Genomic DNA, 11,597 nt, shown 5'->3' on the forward strand with positions numbered 1-11,597 from the left:
CTTTATTTTGTTTAAAACAGGGTCTTAACACTAAAGTCTGGCTGGCCTGGAACTCATATTGTAGCCCAGGCTGGCCCCAGACTGGCAATGACCTTCCTGCCCCATCCTCCCCAGTGCTGGGATTACACCCACGCGCTCGTGCACCACCACCACCACCACCACCGAAGAGGGCTGGTTTGGTTTTGTTTAGATCTTGTCCTTTGGTTCAAGGTGGAAAGCTCTACTGAAGTCTGGGAAGCTGGGGCTGAGTGGCACATGAATTACACCCATAGTCTCAACACTGGGAGAATGTCCCAGAAGAATCCAGCGTTCTAGTCAGTTTGAACTACACAGCAAGATCTTACTGGGAGCAGGGAGTGTGTGCGCACAGCGCATGTACAAGCTTGCGTGTGTGTACACACATACACACCACACATGATGACCTTCTTCTCCTGAAACCCCAGCTACTTTTGGAGGCGGAAGCAGAATTACCTTCCGTGTGCATTGTTCTTTTGCTTTGCACACGCAGAGGAAGGAGTGAAGCGGCTCTGGGGACACCCCCAGACATTCCTCTAAAGCTTTAGGCACTGTGCTGGGAGACCATTGTGGGGTACAGCCTGCCCCTTATCCCCACACACCTTTCTTGCCCAGGAGGCCTCAGTCCTGAGGTCTAAATAATGAGGTGGTAGCAATCCGTACAAAGCACAAAGCACCTTTGTTCTGGAACCTTCAGGTGGGGGCAGGGAGGTGGAGGAGGCAGGTGTGAAGCCTTGGAATCCAAGCGGCCACTGCCCTGCTCCGCCCAGGCTCAGGGCTCTGAGAACACCAGTTAGATCCATTTTCCCAGCCACTGGTCATTGGGTGGGGATGCAGGTCTGACAACTTAGGTCATTTGTCTATAGCTGTGGTGGGGGCTGAGCAGCATTGTCGGGGAGAACTTGGAGACCAGAGGCCATCCGTCCCAGACTGGGCAGAAACCAGCTACAGGCATCCCAAGCGACACATTCTTGTTGACCCTTTCTGGGAAGTCATCCTCTACGACAGGTCCTGGTCTGACCCAGCAGCGTCTCCTAGTGGCCAGGTCTGCAAACACAGCAGGAACTACCGAGCTTCCAGGAGCAGACACATTCCAAGACCTCACATTTATTACAGCAGAGCAGAGATAGACCGTATTCAAGTCCTTCCGCCACTTATTCCAGCCTCAGCCCCTCCCCATCACCCAGCTGCAGCTATTTTAGTGGGTCCCCAGGTATTGCTTCGCAGTGCCTGGTGGTAGGTGGATGCTATATTGTCTGTGCTCCTGCTTCTCTGGTGTTTTGGGAGAGATTTGGGCAGAGGTTCCACTTCTTTAAGTCCTAGAACCGTGCAGGAGGCAGCCAAATCTCGAGGGGTCAGAGGTAGAGCGAAGAAGATACTGCTGGGGGTGGTGGAGCTGGCCTGGAATTTAGAAAAGCCGAGAAGAAAAAGGGTCAGAACCCTTACCTACACGACTCGCTGGCAAGACACCTATCCTCAGTAACACCCTCTTCACCTACCTGGAAGGTACTACCAGCTGCAAGCTTCCATCTCCTGGGCCAGGCAGGTCACCTGGTAGGTGCCGGCCCTGTGGGTTGGCAGGCAGTGGCTTTCTTGGGGGTGGGGGTTTGGTAGGCCCCTGAGACTGAGAGAGAAGGCCAGTTTGGAAGGATGTCATGTTTCTCACCCACAAACGTAGGGGTCTAGGAGCAGCGCTAGTGGTAACCATTGTCTCCAAACAAACCTGTCACTACTAAAGGTGCCACTGGGATACATGCCTTCAGCATAGAAGGAGGCATCCTGTCTCCCATGGCCCATGGCCACCAGGGCTCTAGGTAGGAGAGACAAATGTCCTGCTCCCCCTACTGTTACCTTTGGGCGCCTCACCACAGGGTCAGCGGGCAGAGGGCGAGTGGGGGGATTGGATCGGTCAGCCAGTTTAGCCTGAAGAAAGAGAGGAGCGGTGGCTCTGAAAGCACAGTCAAAGGCAGTGAGTATACAGACGTTACCCAGGGTCAACATGCAAAGTCAGCCTGGGCGGGGGGGGGGGGTGTCAAGGGAAAACGGGAGCATGCGCAGAGAGCTTTGGGTGCTTGCCAATAGACAGGAGCCTCGGGGAAGGTGCAGATCAATCATGGAGTCCCTGGATGACTGCAGTCCTACTATTGACCACCAGGTGGAAGTAGAGACCATGGCGGGAGGCTCACCCTTTGCTGCTTCTGGGACTTTGAAGGCTGAGGGGGGACCCTGGTCTCCTAATGAAGAACATTACTGGGGGGAAGCAGGGATGAGAACTGCGATTGGGCACCACACCACACCAGGGCAAGGCCCAGCCCAGATTTACCTGGAGTTTCTTGGGCACGGGGTTAGGTGGCAGTGGTCTGGAGGGGGGCACTGGAAAGCTGACCGCATTAGCTTGCTGAGAGGGCAGGAGGAGCAGACAGGCAGAAACAGACAGATGTGGGCAGAAAGGGGTTAGTGTTCAGACAGGGCAGCAGGGCCCCAGAGGCAGTGGGAGGTCACTGAGCTGCATGCGGGGAGTGGCATGTGATAGAGGGACATGCAGGCTGACTTTATACACACCCTCGTGCCATTAAAGGGAGAGGGCTTAGGCCCTGGGCACTTGGCATCCTTTCATACATGATGTCCTGGGCCTTATCGGATCTTAGCACACGGAAGGTCCATTTGCACAAGGCCCCATTACCCCATGGCTCTCTGGTCACTGTGAAGAGCATGGGTAGAACCACCTCTCAAAGCCACTGATTGGGGACGGCTCATCTTTGAGCTCATCTCAGCAGAGCCTCCTGGGGGCGACTGGCTCATCCACTCTTGCTGAACTTGTTTCTTTGCCTGTCACTTACTGGTCCTGACCCCTTGGACTGACTGAGCACTCCAAGTCTCTTCTGAGCCTTGAACGTTTAGTGCCACCTCTAAGGTCTGAGGTAGGTAACAATCACGATGAACTCTCTTTTCTCTGGCCTCCAGGGCTTACCTTAGTGCCTGGCATCTGCTGTGCCCTCTGTGGAGGTCCTGGTCGTTCAGGAGGACCGGATTGGGCTGCCCTGAGTACGAAGAAAGCCAAAGAAAAAGTCGGACTAACCACCCTCCTGCTAATCTGAAAGAAATTAACCCTGTGGCCCTTGGAGGGCAGCTGTGTGTGCTTTAGGGGTGTGGCTATGCATCCTGGAAGAAGGCTACCTTTCCCCTACTTTGGGGTCCTGAGAGAAGTGGCCCTAGTACTGGGGGTGAAGTTAAGGGAAGCTGGCAGAGATGACAAATGGTTATGTAGGAATGGTAGCCAGAAAACTCAGGGTCTGAGAGTTGGAACTTAGAAGTAAGGGGTTAGGGCTGCATGGCTTGGGGCCTTTAGAATCAGGGCTCCAGAGCTGTCCCTCATTGAAGGAAATAGCATCAGGGACAGGATGTTCATACCTATATTGGCAGCTGGATCCCTTGAGCTGGCAGAGTCGCTGATGCAGGTGGGCACGGTGCCAGTAGCTGGCACCAAGTAGTACTAGGAGCAATACCAGCAGGAGGCTGAGGAGCAGGCCTGTGGTCAGGGAGCTGGTTGCTATGGAGAGAGGTCCAAACTGAGGGTAGGTATGGCTAAGAGAGGACCTCTAACCCTCTGCTGAGAGAGGAGCAGGGATAGGAAGGAGCCGAAGTGCTCAGGAACCAAAGACAGCTTCAGGAGTTAGAGTCAAGGGGTCGGGAAGGAGACCAAGGAGAAAGGAGATGGCCAAAGCTATGTCATCCCTCCCAGTGCCCTGGGCCCATCCTCTAGCTACCTTTCAGCTGGGTCATGCAATCAGGAGGTGCCCAGCCTTCCTCACAGTGGCAGTGCCTGCTGCTGTCACAGACCTAGAAGTACAAAAAGCAAGCAATGAGGGCATTTGTAAGATGGGACCACATCCCTGTGTATGGCTTCCCTTTGGTTTCTCTCTTGTTTATGCTCTTCAAGACAAGATTTATCTGTGTATCCCCGGCTTTCCTAGAATTCACTCTATAGACCAGGCTGCCCCCAACTTCGGAAATCTACCTGCCTCTACCTGCCAAGTGCTGGGACTAAAGGCGTGTAGCACCACTGCTGGCTTTTCAAGAACTCTCCCCCTCTCCCTCCCCCACCTCCCAAGGCTTCTCAGACTGACAGGGATGATGTGGACAATGGCTCGACAGACAGTCCTGGAAACAGGAAGTCTTTATCCAAGCTAATAATACCTTTAATATGTTGGTCACCAGTTAGCTGCTTTCATGTCCTCTAGAATATGGGTACCATTATTATGTCTACTTGGAAGAGGAAACACCCCAAGAAGGCTAATAACATGCCCCAGGAAGTAGCAAAGACTGGAACCAAGGTATGTCTGCTTCCAAGTCCGTACTTTTTCCTTCAGCAGGCTCCCTTTCCCCTTTCATCTCTTCCACACCAGCTCACCCCATGGCCATGGCATTTGCTCCGACATTCCTGCGCTCCCAGGAGATCCACAGGTTGGCATCGATGGCCGATGCACACCTGCTCATAGAGAGAAGAGCAAAGATCACATGGTCAAAGCCTTAGACTGGGGCCTGCAGCTGTGAGGCTCCCCTATTACATGTGCAACCGAAGCTGGGTGAGAAAACAAGAAGAACCCGGCTTGCTATGCGTCAGATGTTCCTTCCCACCTGGATCACTACTCACCAGGCCAGGGCCACAGGCTGTTCCAGGCAGAGCCAGGAGAGGCTGGGCCACATCGTTGCCAAGGTCCAGATCTACCCAGCTGCAGTTTAACTGTGTCCCATTGGCTTCCAGGACCTCCGAGAACTGATCTTGGACTGAGCCCAGCAGGGGCTGGCTCCTACGCCACTGGCACTGTAGCTGCCCACAAATAGCATCTCTGGGGGCAGGGGGAAAAGGCAAACAGGGTTGGTAGAAGAAGCACCAAGGTTCCCACAAACTCGGGAAAAGCCCGCTTTCTCCACTTACCTAAGGTTGCAAGGCTTGTAGCTACCATCTGGGCTGCGCCCACAGCTCCCAAAGGCATTACCCCGAGTGTTGGCTGTTTGGAGGCAAAGAGGTGCAGCAGGCTGGGCCCCAGGTCCCCAAAGCGACTGGCACTGCCGGGCATAGGAGGCACAGCGCCCGTGCATACACACAGCCTCTCCACTAGCACAAGGCTCGCCGTCCCCAAGCCTGATGTCAGGGGGGCACTGAGAGCTATCTCCTGGGCAGAACTCAGGCACATCACAATCGTCTGTAGGACGGCGGCACTGCCAGCCAGCCGGATGTAACTGTGGAGGGTGGTGAGCATCAAAGTAGGTGCTGGGCGGAGTCAGCCAGGAGCTCAGGGTCAGAGGTCAGGATGAGTCTTTGACCCTGGCACCTGGCAGGTGATTACTGATCTCTGGCAGGAGCTAGTCTCGGGTCCATGCCTACCTTGCAGTTTTGACAACAGGGTCCATCAGATGCACACTGGGCTCCTGGCCTCAGCTGGCAGGTAAAATAGTCACAGCAAGGATCAGTGCATTCCTGCAGGCAAGGGGACAGAGGGAGCTGAGCCTTGGAGCAGCAGCGCAAAAGCTCACCCATCCACCCGGGGAAAGCTCCACAGGAAACTCAGGACTGAATAATCAGTCAGGGCAAGGGCATCAATGGGAGTAGGCAAGGCTTTGGGCTCAGGGGCTCACATCTGGGAAGCCACAGTCACACTGCTCTCCAGGGTCCACAAACATATTTCCACACAAAGAGGACATAGGCACCAGGCTGGGTAGCCGTTCGAAGAGGCAGCTGCCCATTCCATTTAGGAGGGCTTTTTCCAGGGCCTGCCGGCTACAGTTGCTGAAGTTCAAGCCTGGAAGGAAACTGAGGAGAGTGCAAGGGAGCTGGGCTAGAGGCACTCTACCTTGCCTTACCCTCATGCATCCTAACATCCCATCTCCCACTTCATCCCCCGCCCCCTCAAGGTGCCCCCAGGTACTCACTCTGTGGAGGCCTCCATGATGCAGCTCTTGGCTGGGGCTGGACCTGGACAAGGACAACTGTTCCCAGGTGAATCATGGTCTAGACCCAGGCTGTGGCCCAACTCGTGGGCAATCGAGGAGGCAACTCCTAAGATGCTTGTGGAGTGGTCCTATCATTGGGGAGGGAAATACCCCAGGTCCAACCCCAGCCTGGACTCAACACATGGACGGCCAACCCCGACTATTCCTGTGCCTCTGGATGCTGCTCCCCCCTTAAGTGTCCAATCCTGCTGCCAGGAATCTAAGTTCTAGCTCAACTCTTCCCTACACCCCCCGCCCCCACCATATATCCCTCAGATATCACCTCTGTCTTTGGGCCTCATGTTCACCTTAGAAACATAAAGGTGTCATAAGTGACAACTCTGTGTTCTATGATGAACTGGCCACACACGAGTTCTGTGACAAGTAAAGGCCACTTTGTGGCCCTCTGCCTTCTTCCCCCACAGCTCTGAGATGGGACAAGTTTGAAGAGAATAAAAGCCCATACAGTGGAGAAGTGTAACTGGGAACAAGGAGACCTGCAGATAACTTACCATATTCACCCCTCCTGAGAAGTCAGGGGAACAGATAGAATTCTGAATGGCCATGCCCACCATGGGCCCAGAGAAGGAAGTAACACTGTGGGACAGAGGTGAGAGATCACCTAAAACCATCGTCAGAGCCTCGGGGGAACTGAAGGGATGCGAACTCAGTCCTGACAGGACAGCATCAGCCTCCCCCACCCCCAGCAGAGCTTGGGATCCTTACGTCACCAGCTGGGCACTATCATGGGGCAGTCGAGGCAGCAAATCTGTTCGGCGCCAGCGGAGGAAGTTGTCTAGCAGGACAGCTGGGTTAGAGCTCATCTCTATCAGGTCCTGCTGGGTCCATGCCTCTAGGCCCACAAGTGCTACCCGGACATTCAAGGGCTGGAAGAACTAAATGGGCCAAGGCTCAGAAAAGGGGCGGGGCCGAGGTTCAGGAAAGGGGGCGGGGCCTCAGTAAGGGAGCAGCGGCAGACTCACTGTGTCTAGCAGAAGGGCCACTTCCAGTGTTCGGTTCAGCAGCTGTTGGAAGTCCGGGTACTTCCTGACCTGGGAGCCAAGTGGGATTACCTTGAAATGTGGTAGGAAAGTGGGGGTGGGGCAGGTAGCAGGAGAGAGCTAGGGTGTCCACACACTCACCTCTGAATTATCAGCCACAATCACCAGCTCAACAATTTTAGTCTCTGTTACTACATCCCGCTTAAGCTGTGGACAAGAAGTGGGACGTGTCAGGCAGATTCTCCACGGGGGCATGGCCTCAGGCCAGGCAGGCTGTGTCCATACCCACTTTGAGTAGGTAAGAGGATGAAGACCTCGTGGGAAGCCTGAGAGGTCAGAGACCTGCCCATAGTGGACCAAGAACAGATTATGAAGCTGATAATGGAACTGTATTTTCCCTCGCTCCAAACTCTGCTTCTCATGGAAAGCAAAGCCAAGCTTTTGTTTTTTTGAGACAGTCCCTTGCTGTGCAGCTGTTTTGTTTTGTTTTTTGAGACAGTCCCTTGCTATACATCTCAGGCTGGCACTGAACTCCACACCCTCCTGCCTCTGCTTCCCAAACAACTGCTAGGACACAGTTGTGTGCCATCAAACCTGGCTTCCTTCAATCTTTAAAAATGCTAACGAAAGCCAGGCATTCTGGCACTCGCCTTTAATCCCAGCACAGGCAGAGGCAGGTGGGTCTCTGTGAGTTTGAGGCCAGCCTGGTGAAGTTCCAGGACAGCCAAGGCTATATAGAGAGACCCTATCTTAAAACAAACACAAACAAAAACAAACCCAAACCTATTATGGTTGGGTACGGTAATGCAGACCTTTAATCCCGGTACTCAGGAGGCAGACAAACAAAAACCAGAACAACTAAATAACAGTATTCCAGCACAGTTCTAAGCACTTGACACATCACTTTAATTTTCACACCACAGTATAGTCTCCGTCTTTGCAAATTAGGATTTCTTCTTTTGGAAATAAGGCCTCAGGCAGCACCTGCCTTCTCGGGTTGCTAAGAAGAGCAAATGAGGCAGTGTTCACACCATGCATGAGACATGCGGACAGCTCCGTCCCTGGGGTCCGGGCTCTGAGTCTACCTGATGCTACTCCCATGCCTCCTCACCCTGTGAATGTGGTGCTGTTCCAGAAGGAGGTCTGGTCCTGCCTGAGTAGGCACAGATGCATGCCAGCTTGGTGCACAGGTGTGGCCCGGCAAGAGGAGGTCTTGGATCCGAGTAACAATGGGAGGACGCTGAAGGTCTCCAGGCCCCAGCTCCAGTGTATAGCTTCTCTCTGGGGACAGGACTACCAGCCCCCTGACGAAAAAGACGGAGTCAGAGCATTTTGGCTCCCTGCCTGCGTGTCTATCCTCTCCCTGATATTAACCCACCCACCCTACCTGACTCCAGAGCAGGCACAGAGGGAGACCCAAGAGTTGGGGCGGCCCTGCACTCGTCCTCGGTAGCAGCAGTTTTCCTACAGCAGGGAAACCACACAAGTCAGCACCAGCTCACAGGGAAGACCAGACAATGCTGGAGTCCGGCTTGCCGGCAAACACAGGCAGAACCTGGGGCACTGACTGCTCTTCCAGGGCTCCTGAGTTCAATTCCCAGCACCCACACGGTGGCTCATAACCATCTGTAATGGGATCTGATGCTGTCTTCTGGTGTGTCTGAAGACAGCTACAGTGTATTCATATACATAAATAAATAAATAAATAAATCTTTAAAACAACAAAAGACAGGCAGGACCCTCCCACTTCCTCCAGGGCTGCCATCCTCCTTTCTTCCTTCCCCCTTTGCCCAGGCCTGAAACCACCCCCGAGGGCCTGACTCACCAGACTGTATCCTTCACTGACCATCCGGGTGCCATCAGACTGGTACCACACCAGAGTTGGGCGGCCAGGGACTCGATCTCTGTGAGAGAAAGAGGACAGGAGTTGAGCCACTTCACAGGCTGCTACAGTGACAAGCTAGGGCTTGAGGTGGACAGGGGCACGTTAGGGACCAGGCAATGCCACCAAACTAACTCCCATTTCCTCCGGGGCCACAGAGTCTGAAGGGATGAGCAGTTGTCCCCTCCTGCCTGTCTGAGTTCCAATACCTCTATAACTGTATGAAGTCAGGCAAGTTACTTAACTTCTTCAAATGTTAACTTGGGTTAACTACATAACAGCATCTTCCGTACAGGATTGTTGTGAAGGAGTCCGTGAGTGTAGGTACTTGGTACTCGGTGCATGTAAACCACCTCCCAGTGATTACTCATGCCTGCCACCTTACCTATTCTGTAGAAGCTCCAGGATATACTTCTCACCATCCAGCTCCAATTCAATCCTCAGGGCCTCCGGTAAACCAGCCTGTGGGCAGCAGAGGCATGTCACCTCCCCAGCCCTGCCCACAACTTCTATCCTTTATAACTAGAAAACCTCAGGCTCTCAGGAGAGCACCAATGATTAGGTCACTGGTTGGGGGATCCCATGGGAGGGTCCAGGAAACCCTGCCTGGACTGGGGCATTGTTCTAGGGGCTTTTGTGGGGAGGTCAAGGAAGGTATCTGAGCCACCCCTTCTCGGCTTCCTGCCCGGAGAGGAAGCACCATGAAGGACCCAGCATGGGCCCCAGCCCTTCCTCTGACTCAGCTTCAGAAAGTGTGTATCTGTCTATCTGACTGTCTCTAGCCCTTTCTAAATCTCCCCCCCCCCAAAAAAAGGGGACCAGCATGAGTCGACAGAAGGAGGTTTACTGTCAGAACTCTCCCGGTGTACATGGATGGATGGGCTGTGTAGAGGGGAAAGAGCTGAGTGTAGCCAGTGCTGAGGAGGATAGTGGGACCCGTATGGACCTGTTACTGGCCGTGTAAGCCAAACTTTGCACTCGAGATGATTAATAATGAGGAAGGTAAGAAAAGAGAAAATATTATTAGTAGGCTGGGACTCACCCGAAACGCTCCTGCTAGGTTAACTGAGGGGCTGTCCTGAACAACCTGGCTCTCCAAGGATCCACTCAGAGCTCTCTCTGGGCTGGCTTGCTGCTCTTCCACAGTGCCTCCTGCAGGGTCCCAGAACATCCTAAGAGATTGCTGAGGGGAATCCCTAGCAAGGCTGGAGTCACCTGTGTCCTCAGACCCACCAACTCCCAGAACATATCAGTGACTCCTGCCCTGCGTGTTGGGATTTAAAGGAGGGTATGGGAAGGAGGGGGTTTCACCCATAAGTCCCCAAAGAAAGTTCAGCTTATCCAGCTTGCAGCTCCTCCTTGTTTTCTCTCTGGCCAATCCCAAGGTTTTCACGGGGCCCTCCCAAGTTCCCATCCCTTCCCAATCACACTCCCCACCCAATCAGAAATGCCTTTTCTTGGGACTAGGAGAAGCCTTGTGGCCTGGTGCCCACTTGCCCTTCCTTTCCCCTCACAGTAGAGATGCCTGCTGGGAACACCCATCTCTGGGTGAGCCGTGCAAACACTCCGACCTCCCTAAACAGCTTGATGCCCAGTCAGGCGCACCCGTTCCCAACAGCCTCCGCTTCCTCCGCCAGCACCCCCCAACAATGGCCCTCTCCTCTCCGGACACTCCACCCCCGCCTACCCTCTCGGCCCCCAGCCCAAGACAGCAGCGGGAAGTGAAAGTTCCAAGGAGGAGTTGGTGTCCCAGTCTCTTTCCTGGCGAATGCTCCCTCCCCTGGCTTCTTCGGCCCCTCCCGCTCCGCCAGACTTCTGGTGGCAACCTCACCCGAGTGAGCGGTGCTGGCCGCCCAGGTCTGGAATGAACGGCTGAAAATAACCCTTTTCACTAAAAACCCCACTAACCGAGCCTAATCCGGCCACTTCATAGAGTTGAACTGACAGCTAGGCCCTAGAGAGACGAAGACGTCAGTCCTAAGAAGTGATTCTTTCCATGATCTGAGGGCCCCCCACCCCGGGCACGCTCTTCAGTGCCGGAGACTCAAAGTGTCTGCGGGGATGATTCTGGACTTCTGGACAGAAGACGCCATCCTCCCCATCCTCCCCCCCCCTCCTATTCCTTCTCTTTTCCCTCGCCTGGGCCCTAGACTTTGGTCAGCAGACCAGGAAGGTTGCTCTCTGGTTAGGTTCCGGCAGACCCCAGCGCCCCAATGCCTCCGGGTTTCCTTGTACCTCTTTCCAGTCATCCCCCTGGACCCACTATCGGCTGGGAACTTACCTATTTTTGGCAGCGGCGGGGAGGGCCGAGGGCTGCCCGCGCCCAGGAGTCCCAGGGCCCAGAGCAGCGCCAGCCGCATGGCCGCGGAGCTCCGGGCCGGACGAGGACAGCAGGTGCGGGGTTACGCGTGGAGGAGCTGCGGCGGCCGCGTCGGACACCAGCTCCGCGCAGCGCTGCCACTAGGCCCCGCCCCGCCCCGTCTGAGGCCCCGCCCCGTCTGAAGCTCCGCCCCTGCCGCCCAGCGCAGCCTCTTTCCGGCAGCTAAGGGATCGGCTTGGAGGCTACAGAGCTCGCGCCTTCCCTCCATCCTGCCTCCGCTCAGCGGCCCGACTTCGTGCGGACTGTGCGAGCCGGTTCTTCCGGCTCACCCAGTCCGTGATCCCAGCGAAGCACCAGCCGCAGAAGCGCGCATCACACTTTATTA

The 11,597-nt window shown here is 54.9% G+C and overlaps 1 protein-coding gene across 3 annotated transcripts; it reads right to left on the minus strand.

Annotated features, from left to right (window-relative positions):
* Window positions 1–87: 87 nt before the first annotated feature.
* ADAM15 (ADAM metallopeptidase domain 15) lies at window positions 88–11,328 on the minus strand. Of its 3 annotated transcripts, XM_080915406.1 has the most exons (23): window positions 11,174–11,328; window positions 9,935–10,044; window positions 9,278–9,354; window positions 8,836–8,914; window positions 8,398–8,474; window positions 8,122–8,314; window positions 7,152–7,217; window positions 6,993–7,061; window positions 6,736–6,905; window positions 6,522–6,606; window positions 5,950–6,098; window positions 5,656–5,830; window positions 5,405–5,497; window positions 4,955–5,259; window positions 4,670–4,865; window positions 4,427–4,504; window positions 3,783–3,855; window positions 3,427–3,565; window positions 2,987–3,056; window positions 2,339–2,413; window positions 1,867–1,938; window positions 1,515–1,639; window positions 88–1,416 (listed from the first exon to the last, which is right to left on the minus strand). In XM_080915406.1, the coding sequence occupies exons 1-23, from the start codon at window positions 11,250–11,252 to the stop codon at window positions 1,371–1,373; spliced, it is 2,601 nt and encodes an 866-aa protein (XP_080771532.1). In that variant the 5' UTR covers window positions 11,253–11,328; the 3' UTR covers window positions 88–1,370. The 3 variants fall into 3 exon arrangements, with proteins under 3 accessions (XP_080771532.1, XP_080771530.1, XP_080771531.1); XM_080915404.1 differs by lacking the exon at window positions 2,339–2,413; XM_080915405.1 differs by lacking the exons at window positions 1,867–1,938; window positions 2,339–2,413.
* Between the last annotated feature and the right edge of the window lie 269 nt (window positions 11,329–11,597).

The sequence above is a fragment of the Micromys minutus genome, assembly GCF_963924665.1.
Source record: "Micromys minutus genome assembly, chromosome: 4".
Classification (NCBI taxonomy): Eukaryota; Metazoa; Chordata; class Mammalia; order Rodentia; family Muridae; genus Micromys; species Micromys minutus.